The sequence below is a fragment of the Peromyscus leucopus genome, chromosome 6, assembly GCF_004664715.2.
Source record: "Peromyscus leucopus breed LL Stock chromosome 6, UCI_PerLeu_2.1, whole genome shotgun sequence".
NCBI classification, from domain to species: Eukaryota; Metazoa; Chordata; class Mammalia; order Rodentia; family Cricetidae; genus Peromyscus; species Peromyscus leucopus.
The window spans coordinates 11,625,691-11,641,244 of record NC_051068.1 but is presented as its reverse complement, the minus strand read 5'-3'; the positions used below and the strand labels follow the sequence as shown (position 1 = coordinate 11,641,244).

The following is a 15,554-nucleotide window of genomic DNA, read 5'->3' as shown; positions in this document are numbered from 1 at the left end:
AAACAAATGTCCAAAGACGTTACGTTGAATTTATCATTTTTTTTTTTTTAAGAAGACAGAGTTAACTGTGCACTTGTAGGGACACAATTTTGTGGCAGATGAAATCAAAGTGAGAATGATTAGATACACCTTGGTGCGACAATCTCAGTTGGTTCCTGGGTGAATTTCATTCTATTTTGCCTGGCATCAAGATTTCAGTGTACATGGCTCATTAGTGCTTTGTAGGCACTTCTATAATGGCAATTTATTACACTTGCAGGTGACAGAAGCTGCCCTTTGAAGAATTGCTTTCTGACCTCCTCTTTCAACCCACAACACCTGCTGAATGGGATGGCCTGTGCTTTTTTCTCAGTCCCAGTACAGACGCTAGGAGTTTTTTTTGTGTGCAGGAGGGCAGTGCTGAAAAGCGTTGGCAGGAAGACTTTTGCAGCAGCCTGCCTGTCGAACTGCATGGATCAACAATTTCTCAATTAGAAGAAGATAGACGAGAAGATAAAGTATTTGGTGACTGCAAAGCTTCAGCAGCAGCTGAGGAAGATTGGAGGAACATCTGGTCCAAATCTATTTCTTTTTAGGTAAGCACTCCTTTTTACAACTAGCATACACAAAGCATGAAATTGGCTTACCCCACCTCCCTGAAACAAGGGAGAGGCTTGGATTTATCACTCCTATGACGCAGGTATGAAAACATTGGGGGTGTCATGAGGCATGGCCACTGAAGTCCCTCCAAACCTCTGTTCTCAGAGGTAACATTTGTCAAGTATATCGCGCCTGTTTTTTTCTTTTCTTAAAGACTCTGTCTGGAGATATATATATATATATCAACAAACCAGATATATATCTGAGCAAAAAGAAGAACTAAATTTGTGATGATTCTAGATTATTTTTTCCATGAAATTTGTGTCTCAGCAGGGGATATTATTAATACTAAATTTCTCTTTAAATTTTGAAATTGGTACATTTCATACCTAATTCTCCTGCTTTACTAATTTAATAATGCCTGCCACTTTAGGCAATGAAGGCAAATTGTTTTTCCATTTCTAGCTTCATTTATGTGATTACAGTGCCCTGAAACCAGAGAGCTGTATTGTTGCTTTAATATGAAGGACTGGAGCTGAAAGATAACCTGATGCTCACTGATGAAACCAATAACTACTTGTTTCCTGTAAGTGTGCATACAGTATGGGCAGATGTAGATGCCGTCTCATCAGGGAATGGGCACACACATGCATGCGTATGTGTGTGTTTGGAGGCTAGAAGTTAATCTCAGCTGCCGTTGTTCCTCAGGATCCTTCCACCATGTTTTTTTGAGGCAGGCTCTCTTAGAACCTGGGGCTTGCAGATTAGGCTAGGCTGGCTGGCTTGGTAATCCACCTGTCTCAGCCTCCTCGGTGCTGAGATCATGAGCATGCCTCACCAGGGTGAGCGTTGTCCCTTGAGTGCTGAGGCTCAAACTCCAGGCCTCCTGCTGGTCCTACAAGCACTTCACCAACTGCGTTATTCCTCCGCACCTTACTGCTTGCTTTTAAGGTGTATAAAGGTGCTCCAAGAGGGGAGCTGAATTCAAATCAGGTTTGTTCAGTTCGTGGTAAAATATTAATCCTTAGGCCATTACATGTAATGATGTTGCTTATGTCATGATGTAATGATGTTGTATTTAGATTATTATCCATGAAAGACTACATTGAAATCAACTTCAATTTGTGGAATATACAATAATCATATTTATTCTGTCACATCCAAAGTGCTCTCAATGTTCATTTATAATAAATATGCTTTCAAACTAATGTACCTGAAAGAAAAATGTTCAAACACAGGATTTCCAATGAACTGATGTGCTTCCCACATACCCAAGCTATCCTTTAGTATAACCATGCAAATCAGAAAATTTACAAATATTTCTATATTTTTCCATTATTTTTAAGTCTTTAGATACTTGTGAGTTTCAGCTATGGCTTACTTTAAATTTTGTTTTGTAATAAATATAGACTATTATTTATGTAAGATTTCTTTAATACAAAGAAAGGAAATGTTTTAGAAACTTTCTGCATTCTAGAAGGGAATGGAATTAGCTGTAGACCCCTACAGAGTTAAAACTAGCCCAGAAGCAAAGAAAGGCATAGCTCGTCACAGGGAGTTTCAGGAGACAGTTAATCTACCCTCTCATGTTTAGGTGTGCTATACATTTTCATTAACACCATTAAGATCAAAGCTGTATTAAAACAACCTCAGCTTTGAGAAATGGAATTAGAAGGGACAAGGCTCATCTTTTCACTTATGCGTACACTGTACATAGTCAGGATACACAGTTCAGAAGACACTGTTGCTGTGTATTAGCCAGTGACTTTCTTGTGTTCTCATCCCCATAGGACCTTGCTTGTCCGGAGCCATCTGACTGTTCATTAACATTGTCCTGGAAGAGGAGGGATCAAAGAAGAGGAGGGAGGGGAGACTAAACGATCAACTTTGTTATTATTTTTTCTTGTCTTTAATAAAGATGACCAAGAGATTCGAGACACTTTTGAAGGATGAAGTGTGGATTTTACAGTATAGGTGTGGTTTAGCAATCTATGCTGAGAACTAATCAGAAGGTGGTCAGGTGACCTCAGACCTCTGGAGTACAAGTTAGCACTGCTGCTAGGCTCAGTGACTCGAGGGTTGGACTTCTGGTCTTCAGGGCCTGCTGTATGCAGAACTGCCTCTAGGAAAGAAACTAAGAATAATTTATAGTTTAGGGGAGTTTAAATTAATGTTTATTTTGTGCAACCAGCTCTAAAATTATCTTTTCAGGATATATGCCAAAAAATAACTTGCTGCACATTTACAATTTTAAAATTTGTCTGTAAGTTTAACTCAAATAAAGAAGACACACACATACACACACACACACACACACACACACACACACACAAGTTTAACTTAAAGAACGAATATACAACAATAGATAAGTCTAAGATAAATAGAAGATACTGCGAGAAATCCAACTCAAAATCAAGGAGTACAGTCAAGAAGTTCTAAAGCCTGCAGGTCTGATTCTTTCTTTCACAGACCCTTCTTTATTTTCTTCTCAGAGACACCTCAACAGCATCCTCCAGTCCCTCTAGAAATGCCCAGTTGTTTTCTCCATGTCAGAAAAGCTGAAAGTAATAAAGGAACATTGGTTTGAAAGATGGGAACTAAGGGGTAGGTGATTAATTCATTCATGGAGGGCAAAAGGGAATCCAAACCATCATTTAAGAAAGATTCTTTTAGGGCTTCTACGAGTGAGGGAACCACATAGTACCACTTTAAGTATTTGACAAGGAACAACTCTCTGTGAGACACTTTTTTAAGTTTAGGAATAAAAGTAAAAGGCAAAAGTTATTCCCCTGCAGATTGCTTCGCATTTGGGGGTGGGGGGATTTAAGCGCAGATGATGGCTCCCAAGCCTGGGCTGTCCTTGTTGGAGGGCATGACGCGCCATAGATTTTTATTTTCACGAAACACACTCCCAGAGGCTTGTGGCCTTCCAGACAGCAGCTGGCGCCGGGCAGAGGCATAGCCTCCGGCCGGAGAAGCTACTGCCTACCGCTCGCTCGTCCTGCTCTTGGCTGAGCATCCCTGGCAGCACAGGCTAGTTCCACAGCCTAAGCTTCCCGATTTGAGCAGACGCTGTTCCCTTCTGGAAGGACCACGGGAGCTAGCAACTGGAGGTTGGTCTGCGGATTTTAGGCACTCAGAGCCGGTTTGAAGGAAGGAGGGACTAGGTTTGGAGAAGAGCCGGCGCCTCTTAAAACTCTTAGTGCCTAAAATGAGTGAGATGGTGGCCAAATAGAGCGGAGGGAGATTATCTCATTTTGAATATCCAGGACTTCTGGATGCGCCAGCGATGTGTACAGCAACTGTCGATTTGGCAGCAGTCTGGACTCGGTCAATTGCAATTCCTTTCCTACTTCAAGCTTACCTCCCCCAGAGCTGTGCTCAGACTGTCCTCACCGCCTCCAGGTGGGAGGGAGCTGAGCGAGAGGGAATCAAAAGTCAGCTTCCTTTTGCTCTCCGCTGGTGGCAGATGCGCAGCTGGTTGGTCCTAAGCAGGTTGGTGTTGGAGGGGAAAAGCCGGCACTGCTTAGCGTCTTTGCTGGCTTGGGGCGGAGGATGCTCAAAGGATTTGGAGGAAGAGGTTGGGAGTAGAGTTGTGTGGATTATTGGTGGAAGAACATGTTATGAGGTGCCAGATGCTTCCCCAGCCACCGCCCAGCGCCCCTTGGAGAAGAGAGGGTGAAGAGGGCGTGGGGGCGGGGGCCGCCCTGCAGCGCAAGGAGCGCGTGGTGGCCAGGGGGCTGTCTCTTTAAGCGCTCCGGAGGGGCTGGGGCCAGAGGGCGGCGAGCGCGTTGCCATGGCACCAGGGCTGCGGGGGCTGCAGGACCGCTACGCTCGCTGGTCTCTAGTTGTCTCGGGTAATGCAGGGGCTGTGCAGCTCTTGGGCTACAGCGCCTGGGGTTGGCTTGGCCGGCCACAACTAGCGCTCGCTCGCTGTTGCCTGCGTCGCCTGCTGGGGTCGAGCTGCTGCCGCGCCCTGCGCAGCAAGACGCACATCGCGGTCCTCGAGAGCCAGCCGGCACTTGCAACTTCTGCCTGGCGAGCCCAACTTCTGCGCGGGATTCGGACTTGGAGATTCTGAGCGGCACACCGCGCGCAGTTGGGGCGGTGGCCCCGCTGGCTCAGCATCACTGAGATGACCTCCCCACTGTGGTTCTGGTGCTTCTGCCTCTGGGCGGCCGACCACTGGCCACCAGGAAGCGCCCTGCAGCTCCAGCCTGGCATGTAAGTGGAGCCCGACAGCTCCGGAAAGCATGCCCACAGCTAGCTTAGGTCTGTGCGCCCCCGCCCTACTCTACACCAAGGTCTCTCTGGGAAGCAATGGAGGGATGGGGTGCTGTGATGCACTAGGCGTGAGAACTTGAGGATGTCCCTAACTGGGTACGGCGGGAATGTTATCGTAGACTAGACCTCAGGGAGCGCCACCGCCCAGCAGAACTACTGCTACTGAGTGGACCCTGATATTTCAACCTAATATTTTCTAAGAACCTGACGGACGCTCCCCGCCTTCCGAGTTTGAGTGTATATTTTCATATTTGGGGAGTAACTACCTACTCTCTACAAGGCTTTTGCATGAAACCCCGTTGAAAGGGAATTATTTTGACTTTTTTTAAAAAAGAATCTAAGTGTTTCTGCACATTCCCCGCCCCACCTTCCCCGCTTTGGGGGAGATATGATGAAGTCCAAAGAATGGGTTATTTCAAGGATCTGATGAGATAGGCGAGGAGCCAGTAATGCTTGTGTCAGCGGCTGAGGAGAAGCACTTGTGTGCTTAGGAGGAAGGGGCACAGGGGGGATTCCTTCTTCCTTAGAAGTAAGACCGACCGGGTGTCTGTTCTTGGTCACCATGTGGAGCGCTGGGAGTTCTGACAAGTCCTACAGCCCGGTCTACTTAACTGGCTGGAGAAGTTTTTGCTGGGTCTTACTTTACATCAGTCGACTGGAGAAAGCGGGCTCTGACTCTGCTCTTCCTCTTCTGCTCTTGGGCAGTTATGAGCAGACAGCAGAGCCCTTTGGACATTTCTGCATCCCCTCTTCTTTGCTTTTCGGAAATAGGAATTAATATACAGTAGAAAAAGTGGTTTAGAGAAAAGCCACTCACCTTTCCCCAGCTTTACTTCTTCCTGTGAGAAAAAAACCATTTTGAGGGTTCACGTTACATTTAAATATTTCATCCTCTATGAGATTCAATCTGCTACCTGGTTACTGCACAGGTCATGAACTATGAACAGGGCCCGGGTGACATTGTATTTCACAACTTTGACTACATAATGGCTAAATGTGTATTTTTCTGAAATTCGAGGAATTGCTGTAAGTTTGATTTCTCTGGAATTGATAAGGTTTTCATTGTTTACTTTGAAGAGGTGAATTTAGACTCTTTTATCTTGGAAAACATCACTCTGGGTAGCCTGTGCCTGTGAAAGCCTTTATCTTATAATGCTTTAGAGCAAAGTCGATTTAGTGGTAATACTGTTAAAGTGAACCCTGGGTTTCCTTATCTCATTTACCCATCAACACTGGACTGAACAACCCCGGTGGGAAGACACACTCCACTCTTACACCACAGTGTTCATCTCCTTTCAGTGTTGACTCTTTGGCCTAGAATGATGATATTGCAATAAAAAAAAGAATTGTAGCTGTATTTATATATCAGATGAAGTGAAGTCAGATATTAAAGCTAATATAAATTCTTAAAAGGTTTAATAGAGATGTGGTTTTCAAGGAATTGCTAAAGTCACTCTGATGACTTTTAGTTATTTATGGTAGGGGAAGTCCGGTCATTTGTTTGTAGTTCTCTCTGGTGCTGGAGTTCACACATCAGGACCGCACTGGGATCTATTGCCAGGCTTTTTTTTTTTTTTTTTTTTTTTTTTTTTTTCTCAATTCTTGGCATGTAGAATACACATAGAGCACTTGACTACCACACACCTGCCTATTTGTTAAATGCAAGAGAATTCTTCCTGAGATTGTCATTGACATCTGAGGTCTGTTACTCCTGCATACAGGGTTTTGATGAATTAAAGACTGCTGATGAAAGGATGCCATCCGATTGACCCACACTTACAGATCATCAGTGTAGTGAATGCAGTGATTCAAGTTATGTGTAGCTTGTCTTAGAAGATCAAGTGAAAATGAGCAGCTCACCAAAAGTCAGATTTACATACATGTCACATTTATGATTGTATCTCTTAGAAGGGAAACTCATTTAGAAAATTTATTAATGAGACAAAGATGTGTGCCATGGATTTCCCCATTCTCATGATGATTGATCGGTCTGATGATTTTGTTTGATCACAATTTGGAAGCTTTGGATGACTAATGTGAGACTGATTCAGAAAATCAGCACTTCACTGAAGGACTCATTGTGTGGGTAGTTATCACAAACCACAGCTAGTAGTTAATTCCCTTGGATTCCTACTTAGACACCAGATGACTGTTAGCTACTTGCGTTTACCAGTGTCATGAGTGAGATGGGCAGTTCTTTCATGCCCATGAGTGGGGAAGAGACATGGCTGAGTTGAGATTTGCATTGCCAGATCTGAACCCAGATGTTTTCACTGCAGAGCTAGGGCTCTTCCTCTCCTTTCTTCTTTTTCTTTCTGTTTTTTGACAAGGAGTCACATGCAGCCCTTGCTAGACTTGATCTCACCCACTATGTAGCTGTGTCCTTGAACTTCCAATTCTCCTGCCTCTACCTCTTAAGTACTGAGATTACAAGCATGCCTCTACCACCACACCATACCTAGTTCCAGAGTTGGGGTTTAACTATTCCAGAACATCCAGGCCTAGGCTGTTTTTATGAAGTTTGTTTTAATTTTCCCATGTCTTCTCAGTGGGATTGAAGCTGATATGTTCAATCTAGGGGATGTCAAGACACTTTGGGCACCTCTTCTGGGCTGCAACAACTCAGGTTCGGTGGCATCAGTGCTCCAGTTGAGTGCCAGTTGTCCGGATGTGTGTGATAGAACTTACCAGAAAGTTCTGAATTCTCTTTGCTTACTGAAGACTTTCCATGAGAAATTCCCGACTGCTGCTTAGTGATGGATGGCCTTAAGGCTTTCTGTTTGTTTGTTTGTTTGATAGACTAATCATGCTACAAACTTGGCCAGCCTTGAACTCTCAGTAATCCTCCTGCCTCAGTCTCATGAGTGCTGACATTTTGATAAGGGGATATTGATGAGTTTACTTATGTTAATGGTACTCTGAACATGCTTTTCACAGGATTAAACAGGAGGAGTAGATAAACTCTACCCAGATCTCTGAGGCCTCAAAGGACAGTTACATTAAAATATAGCCTTTGCGATGTACTTTTGTGAACACTTGCATAACAGTGAGATGAAAATAGTGAACATGGAGGTGTAATGAGTCTTTTTCTGTCCCACCAGCCAGCTCCCAAATAATGGCATGGAGACTTCTTATTAATTATGAAAGCTCAGCCTTAGCTTAGGCTTGTCCCACTAGCTCTTATAACTTAAATTAACCTGCTTTTATTAATCTATGTTTTTGCCATGTGGCTTTTTACCTTTCTTTTATTCTGTATGTCTGACTCCCCACATCTCCATAGCATCTGTCTCCCAAAAAGCACTAAGTCCTCCCGATCCATCCAAACAGAGAAGGTCTCGACACTCAAAGCCCCTTCCCACTACTTCCAGGGCCCCTGCCTTTTCCAGGTGCCTTCTGGTGCTGTGATTACTTTCTGTCAACTGGTTGCTGTCTTAGCCATCTGACCTAAGGTTAATTTTATTTAATTAATGCAAATGCAAACTCAGGGTTCACAGTGTGATCAAATATCCCCCAACATGGAGGTACTGTAGAGATCAAGACTGAATTCAGATAGAGCTAGCCAAGGCAGGCAGTGGTGGTGCACGCCTTTAATCCCAGCACTTGGCAGGCAGAGCCAGGCGGATCTCTAAGTTCAAGGCCAGCCTGGTCTACAGAGTGAGTTCCAGGACAGGCACTGAAACTACACAGAGAAACCCTGTCCTGGAAAACAAACAAACAAACAAACAAACAAACAAACAAATAACAAAAAAATAGAGCTAGTCACCTAAGTTCTTGGATCTTGGGATATTTATGTTTCTCTAACACCTGGGTGGGGAGATTTTAAGGAGCAAGGTCAATGTGTGACCAGGCAGTCTCCTAAATTGTATGGAACATCTCACATCCATGATCTAATATGTGCACCTCACATAGGTATTTCTGACATAGAATTCAAAACATGGCACATAGACTTTGCATCCATGTGTTAGAGGCTTTGCCTGTGCAGTGAGAAAAGACCTATATAAACAGTAAAGGATGGAGAGTTTACATGGCTCATACTGTCTGAGTTTTCAGTCCATGATTGGTTTGCTTTGCTGTTTATAGGCTGTGATGAGACAGAACACCATGGTTAACAGTGTGACAAGAAGTAGGGTTGGGGGTTGGGAGGGTGGGCTAGCATGAGGACTAGCTGTATCTTTCCAGGGTGCACCCTATGACCTACTTCCTTCAACTGATCACCACCTCCCATTGATGCTATTAAGTTGGGATTGTATCAGGGATTTAGCTATTGACTAGGTCACTGTCCTCAGGTGCCAATCACATCTCTACATGCTGACCGCTGAGCATTGTGATTTAGATAAACCTTCTGAGATGGCCCTTCATGTACAAACCATAATACAATCTCTTCCTACTACAGACTTGTGCAGAAATGTGGTCCAGACTTCTATAGCTGACTTGGAAACCTGGAGCCAAAATGGGCGGAATTTAGAATGCAGCTGAAGTTTCATGGCTGAGGAGCAGTGGGGTCACCTTTGAGTCCTGTCTCTAGAGCCCTGTTTCTGTTTACCATGCTCCCTGGTGGTTCCTCCACCATTTTCAACTCCATTCACTATGTTCAAACTCTGCCCATTCTGATCTTTCTCTGAGATCTAAATACATTTACTTATGTTTATCAATAGTTGTTCTTTCTGCTCCCCCACCAACTGGACCCAGACATTTGCCTTACAGCTTTGGCAACCCATGCTTTATTGCTAATATTGACATTAGGCACATTTGCATGTGGTTTTTGTCCTCTGTTTCAGTGTCCCCAAGTTTAACCCTTTCTTCTTTCATCTCTCATTCCTGTCCATGGCACCCTTGCTTTGATGCTTCTGGGGCTTCCTGGTGTGTTTTCTCTACATCCTCTCTTCTTAATGTGGCTTTTTTGTTTGTACCACTTCCTTTCCATTCACAAATACTGTTCTGTCTTGTCTGTTAACGTGTCTTGACACTGTTTCTTTGCCTTACCTTATATCCTAAAGCTAGTTTATTGATGCTTCTTTATCCTTCTTCCCTGCCACCTCCTCTCTCCATCTCTTCTTCCTTCCCTCGCTCCCTCTTTCTCCTTTCTTTCCTCCCTCCCTCTCTTCCTTTCTTTGTGCGTATACATGTGTGCTCATGAGTGTGTAGCCAGAGGATAACTTTGATTATCTCCTATCATTCAGCACCGTAATTTAAAAAAGAATGAATTCACAAATAACAAACACTACATGGATAGGTTAACATAGCCTCTCAAACATTTGCCCTGTCTCAAACTTTATACATCTCAGTGGACATCCACATAGTTAGAGTGGGCATTCTGAAATCACTCCTTCTTCTGTATTGTAAGCACATTTGTTTACATACACACATGTATGCACAGTTGTAGGCTAGGATCTGCATATGCAACAGAACATTATTCTTTTTTCTTTTTTGAAATTGAGTGACCTCACTTAAAGTCACAGTCTCTAAATCTATCACTTTTTAAAAATTTAGTGATTTCCTTTTTCATAACAGCTGAATAATAATAATCCATTTAGAACATGTTCCAGATTTTCATTACCTAATTATCTGTTTATGACATCAATATTGGCTGTTTCCTTGATGTAGTAAATACAAAAACAATAAACATGAATGTGTAAATATATATATGGTAGGTATGGTGGTCTGAAAGAAAATGGCCCCCAGAGGGAGTGGCACTATTAGGAGGTGTGGCTTTGTTGGAGTGGGAATAGCCTAGTTGGAGGAAGTGTGTCACTGTGGGGGTGGGCTTTGAGATTTCCTATGCTTGGAATTCCACCCAGTTGAGTCAGTCGACTTCCTGTTGCCTCTGAGTCAAGGTGTAGGACTCTCAGCTCTAGTACATCTGCCTGCAAGCTGCCATGATGATAGTGGACTGAACCTCTGAAATTATAAGCGAGCCCCCTCAATTAAATATTTTCATTTATAAGAGTTGCTATGGTTATGGTGTCTCTTTACAGCAATAGAAACCCTAACTAAGATAATAGGGTACAAAGTTCTCTGGGTATGTGCCCAGGAATAGAACAGCTGGGTCATATGGTAATTCTGGTTTTAATTTTTGAGGAAACCCATACTAATTTTTACATGGATGATGTGCTGGATGGTTTTATGTCAACTTGATACAGATGAAGTCATTTGAGAGGGTGAACTTCAATTAGGAAAATGCCTCCATAAAATCCATAAAATCCAGCTGCAGGCAAGCCTGTAGGATATTTTCTTAATGAATGATTGATGGGGAAGGACCCAACCCATTGTGGATCATGCCATGCCTAGGCTGATGGACCTGAGTTCTATATGAAAGCAGGCTGATCAAGGCATGTGGAGCAAGCCACTAAGCAGTACCCCTCTATGGTCTCTGCATCAGCTCCTGCCTCCATGCTTCTGCTGTGTTTGAGTTCCTGTCCTGACTTCCTTTAGGGATGGACTATGATGGGCAAGTGCCAGTCAAATAAACCCTTTCCTCCTCACGTTGTTATTGTCATGGTGTTTCATCACAGCAACAGTAGCCCTAACTGAGACAGATGTGTTAATTTTTATTCCTCATAGCAGTGTAGAAAGGTTCCTCTGGTATTTCTAAGTAGGTTTAGTTTGCTTTTCCTTCGTGATTAGGAATGTTGAACACTTTTTAAAATAGCTGTTGGTCACTTATGGTGTCTGTCACCCCCCATTTCAAAGCTATGTGTTCTATTCATTAGGCCATTTGTTGATTGGAAGTTTTATTTCCTTGATATCTGCTTTCTGAAAATTTTTTTTGTAATGTCTGTTAGTCCTCCCCTGAATGTAGCTAGTAATGATGTTCTCCCATTCTGTGGGCTCTGTGCTCTGACGATGGTGTCCTTTAATGAACAGAAGAATTTTAATTTCATGTTGCCCCATCTGTTGATAACTGGTACTAATTTCTGCACTACTGAAATTCTTTTCAGAAAGTTCTTGCCTACTCCAGAGCCTTCAAGAATATTCCCTGTTTTCATCTAGAAATTTCAGTATTTCAGGTTATAATTAAGGTATTTTATTAATTTTTATTGTTTTTTTTCTACAAGATGAAAGATATTAACTCAATTTCATTCTTCTGTAGGTGAATATCCAGCTTTGTGTACATCATTTGTAGAATAGGCTATATTTTCTAATGTATGTTTTTGCCCGTTTGTCCAAAATTAGGTGGCCATAGTTTGTCTGTTTATTTCCAGGTCCTCTATTTTAGTCCATTGGTCAAACCTGTCTGGGTTTTTGCTTGTTTGTTTGTTTTTGCTTTTTGTTATTTGAAACAAAGTCTCTCACTTGACCTGGAACTCACAGTTGAGGCTATGTTGACTGGTCAGTAAGCCCCAGGGACCGTCCCTCCTGTTTCTTCTTCGAGAGCACCAGGGGCGCAGCCATTGGCTGCTTTCTGTTACTTTTATAGGATGCTGGGAACTGAACTCACTTTGCCCTGAGCTGCCTTCCCATAACTTGATTTTTTTATAATTTATCAATGAATTTATTGCAGGCCGCTCTCCTCTGCTGTGGATGCTTCTCAGAGCCTTCTTTTTTGAATGCACCCATCCTCACTTTCTGTAGCGTATGACATGGCTAGCTCTTTCTTTCTGCTTTTCTATAGCTTTTGCTTTTTCCTATGTATCCCCAGTGTCACCTGCAGGGTCCTTCCTCCCCTGGCCACATCATTTCTCCTGCCTTTCTTCCTGCCAGTTCCCATCTTGCACTCCATTCTGACGTGCTAGAATGACGTCTGTCTCTACAGCTGGCTGCAGGCTCTGTGGAACTACAAACTTGCATTTTGCACTAGATGCTGATCATCTCCATGGGGTTCAGCTCAGAATGCCACCGGCCATCTACTCATCTCTGCCTCCTACCTTTTTGGGCACTTTGCCTATCTTCTCCTTTGGTATACCTGAAAACTTTCTTTAAAAAGACTTTCCTTCTCATTTATTTTCTTGTTATTTATGAGCCTAAGGTGCCATGGTTGTAGCAAGCCCTTTTCTATGGTAACTTATGAGTAATTTAAGTTTTATATTTCCTCAGTTGCCAAATGCTATAAACAGCAGCACTGAAATATCCTTTGTGCAGCTCTTATTCCTGTTTTTACGTGGAGCCCAGCTGACTGCCTGTCCACACACAGCATTATGGTCAGCTCATGGTCTTTCATATACTTTAACTTTATATATATATATATATATATATATATATATATATATATATACATACATACATATATATATAAAATACTATATTATATATACTATACTATATTATATATAATTTAATTTTAAAGTTAGATTTACTTTAATTGATACATACTGTGTGTATGGGTGTATTGAGGGCCACTGTGGGGTATTTGACACCTCTATACACTGTATGATGCTTAAATTCAGATAAGCCTGTCTATGTCTTTAGCCATTCATTCACCTTAAGTGTGTGTGTGTACACATGTGTGTGCTAGTGCATATATCTGCCAGAGGACAACCTTGAGTATCATTCTTCAGTCATTGCCTTTCTTTTTTCTTTTTTAAAGGCAGTTTTTCTCAATAGCCTGAAATTTGCCAGGTAGCTTAGGCTGGCTAATCAATGAGCCTCCAGGATCCATCTGTCTCCATTTGCCCCACACTGGGATTGCAAACACAGACCACCATGCCTGGCTCCCCATGAACCCCACTTTTTGTGGGTTCTAGAAAGGCAAGTACTTTATTTACTGAGTTCTTTCCAGACTCATTACCTTTTGTATTTAAAACATTTAAAATCCTTTCTTCTAGCCTTAACTATATACAATACATATTACCGCATTATTATAATCTACACTTGTTGTGACCTACACACCTTGGGTCCCAGCGCCCTGGCTAGGGATGTAAGGGGATTTAGAAAAGACACACACAGGCACACATACTGAAGTGGGATCAGGTGGGATGCTGTAACCACTCCACCATATGGGAACCCACTCGTGCTTATTAGGTCCAGCACATGGGGAGGGGCTGGCTAGTCTGGGGAGGAGATCTCTGTAGGCAGCCATCTCAGGCTGGAAACATCCAGGAGGAGAAAGCTGCACTTGCTAGTCTTTGTACACAAGGCCAGTTGTTCATGAGCACCCCTCCTGGGGCTGCCTGAGGAACTCTTTCCTCCCTCTTGAGCCTGTCCCATATGGGGAATGGCTTTGTCAATATACCAGGGGCCAGTTGGTCCTGGAGTCCTCAAGAGCCTATGCTCATGTTTAAACACACGTTCATGCAGGAGGTCACTCACTCAGGGCTTCCTCTGGCCCTACACACACTTTCTCTATGAAGCGGCAGAACAAAATGTTTTGCTCCTTCTGTTTGTACTTAGGACTTCTTGTCGACTGTCCACCCTTCTCTGCTGTTCCTCCTCCCGTCAGTTTCTGGTCATCACCACAGTGTGGTAAATGGCTAGGAAACCAACACTTTCATTTCCACATGTGCTGTGAACCAAGAAAAATCTGTATTTCTGTGCCTGGATCATTTCATTAACGTAATCATCTCCAGTCCCCGCCACTTGGTTACAAATGAAAGGTTTCTGTCTCTTTTCAATAGTGGAATTAGGAATAAATGTGGGTATATAATACATATATGCTTACATATGTGTATATGTGTGTGTGTGTGTGTGTGTGTGTGAAATATGTACAATATGTATATTTCACAAAAGTGAGTCTTTAGTAACTGTTTCCTTTCATTAAAAACTGATTATTGTAAAGGTCTTAGGTATTTTTCACATGCCAGGAACAAATCATGTTCTTTATTTATTTTAGTTCTGTTAGTGCCCACAAAAATCATATCAGAAGATGATAGTAGAGTGTATATATTATGATAAGGAAGTTATGTTTTTCTGAAGAAAGTGTATATAAGGATCTGAAGCTCCAGAGAAAGTCCAGATAGTTAATTCAGAAGGAGTTAGGACTGGAATCTAGTCTGGGTCTAAAATTGGGGTTCCTACTTACTCTACTGTACACAAGGACTTTTATTCTGGCATTATTCAATTTCATTAACATTTATTAAACACTTGTCTGTTGAAATTTTGTGTTTTAGATTTCTCTTCAGTCCCCTTATGAAAGGTTTGTGATTTTACTGCTCATAAGCTAACATGTTAGTCCACCACAACTTTTAGTTCCCAAGGGAAGACAGATTCCCCGGCAGTCCTCCAGTGCAACAGCACTAAGGGAGTGTCCGCGTCACTCACCCCTCCCCTCAGTTCCCTGCCAACAGCCAGGAGCAGCCCAGGAGGAGACACTGCAGAGTTGAAGCTGAGCCCCTCCAACTTGAGAGCTCCATGGCATTGTAAGGAGCTTGTTCACAGACCCGCTAACCCGTGCTAACGGGAAATGGTCTTGGTTTTAATTCTTAGGAGGACTCTGCCCCGGCTCCAGCAGGACATGTTCCATCCTTCTGAGGCTGTTCATTGTATAAACACTCTTCCAGAAGGTGAGCAAGCTGTCAGTACCATTAGTTAGTTTTTGTTCTTATTATTTTAGTTGTTGGAATGGAGTCCGGCACTTCAGCTTCATGTAGGCGAGGCAGGTGTGCTCCCTCTGAGCTCCTCCCACCTACATCTCTATGCTGTCTAAGCTTTAAGGGAAGTACTAGAGACCTGGAAAAGCCATCTCTGAGCACTCTTAATGCTTTTCTTCCGTACCCTAGCAGTGCACATTTTACTAAGGTATAAGGTTAGTTTTCTCC

General features: G+C 42.9%; 1 protein-coding gene across 1 annotated transcript in view; it reads left to right on the top strand.

Annotated features, from left to right (window-relative positions):
• Nucleotides 1–4,412: 4,412 nt before the first annotated feature.
• LOC114695330 (EGF-like and EMI domain-containing protein 1) overlaps nt 4,413–15,554 on the top strand; it is a 695,481-nt gene continuing 684,339 nt past the window's right edge. The window contains 1 exon segment of the mRNA XM_037206530.1: nt 4,413–4,803. Within this exon segment, the coding sequence (XP_037062425.1) occupies nt 4,715–4,803 (89 nt within the window). The 5' untranslated portion in view covers nt 4,413–4,714.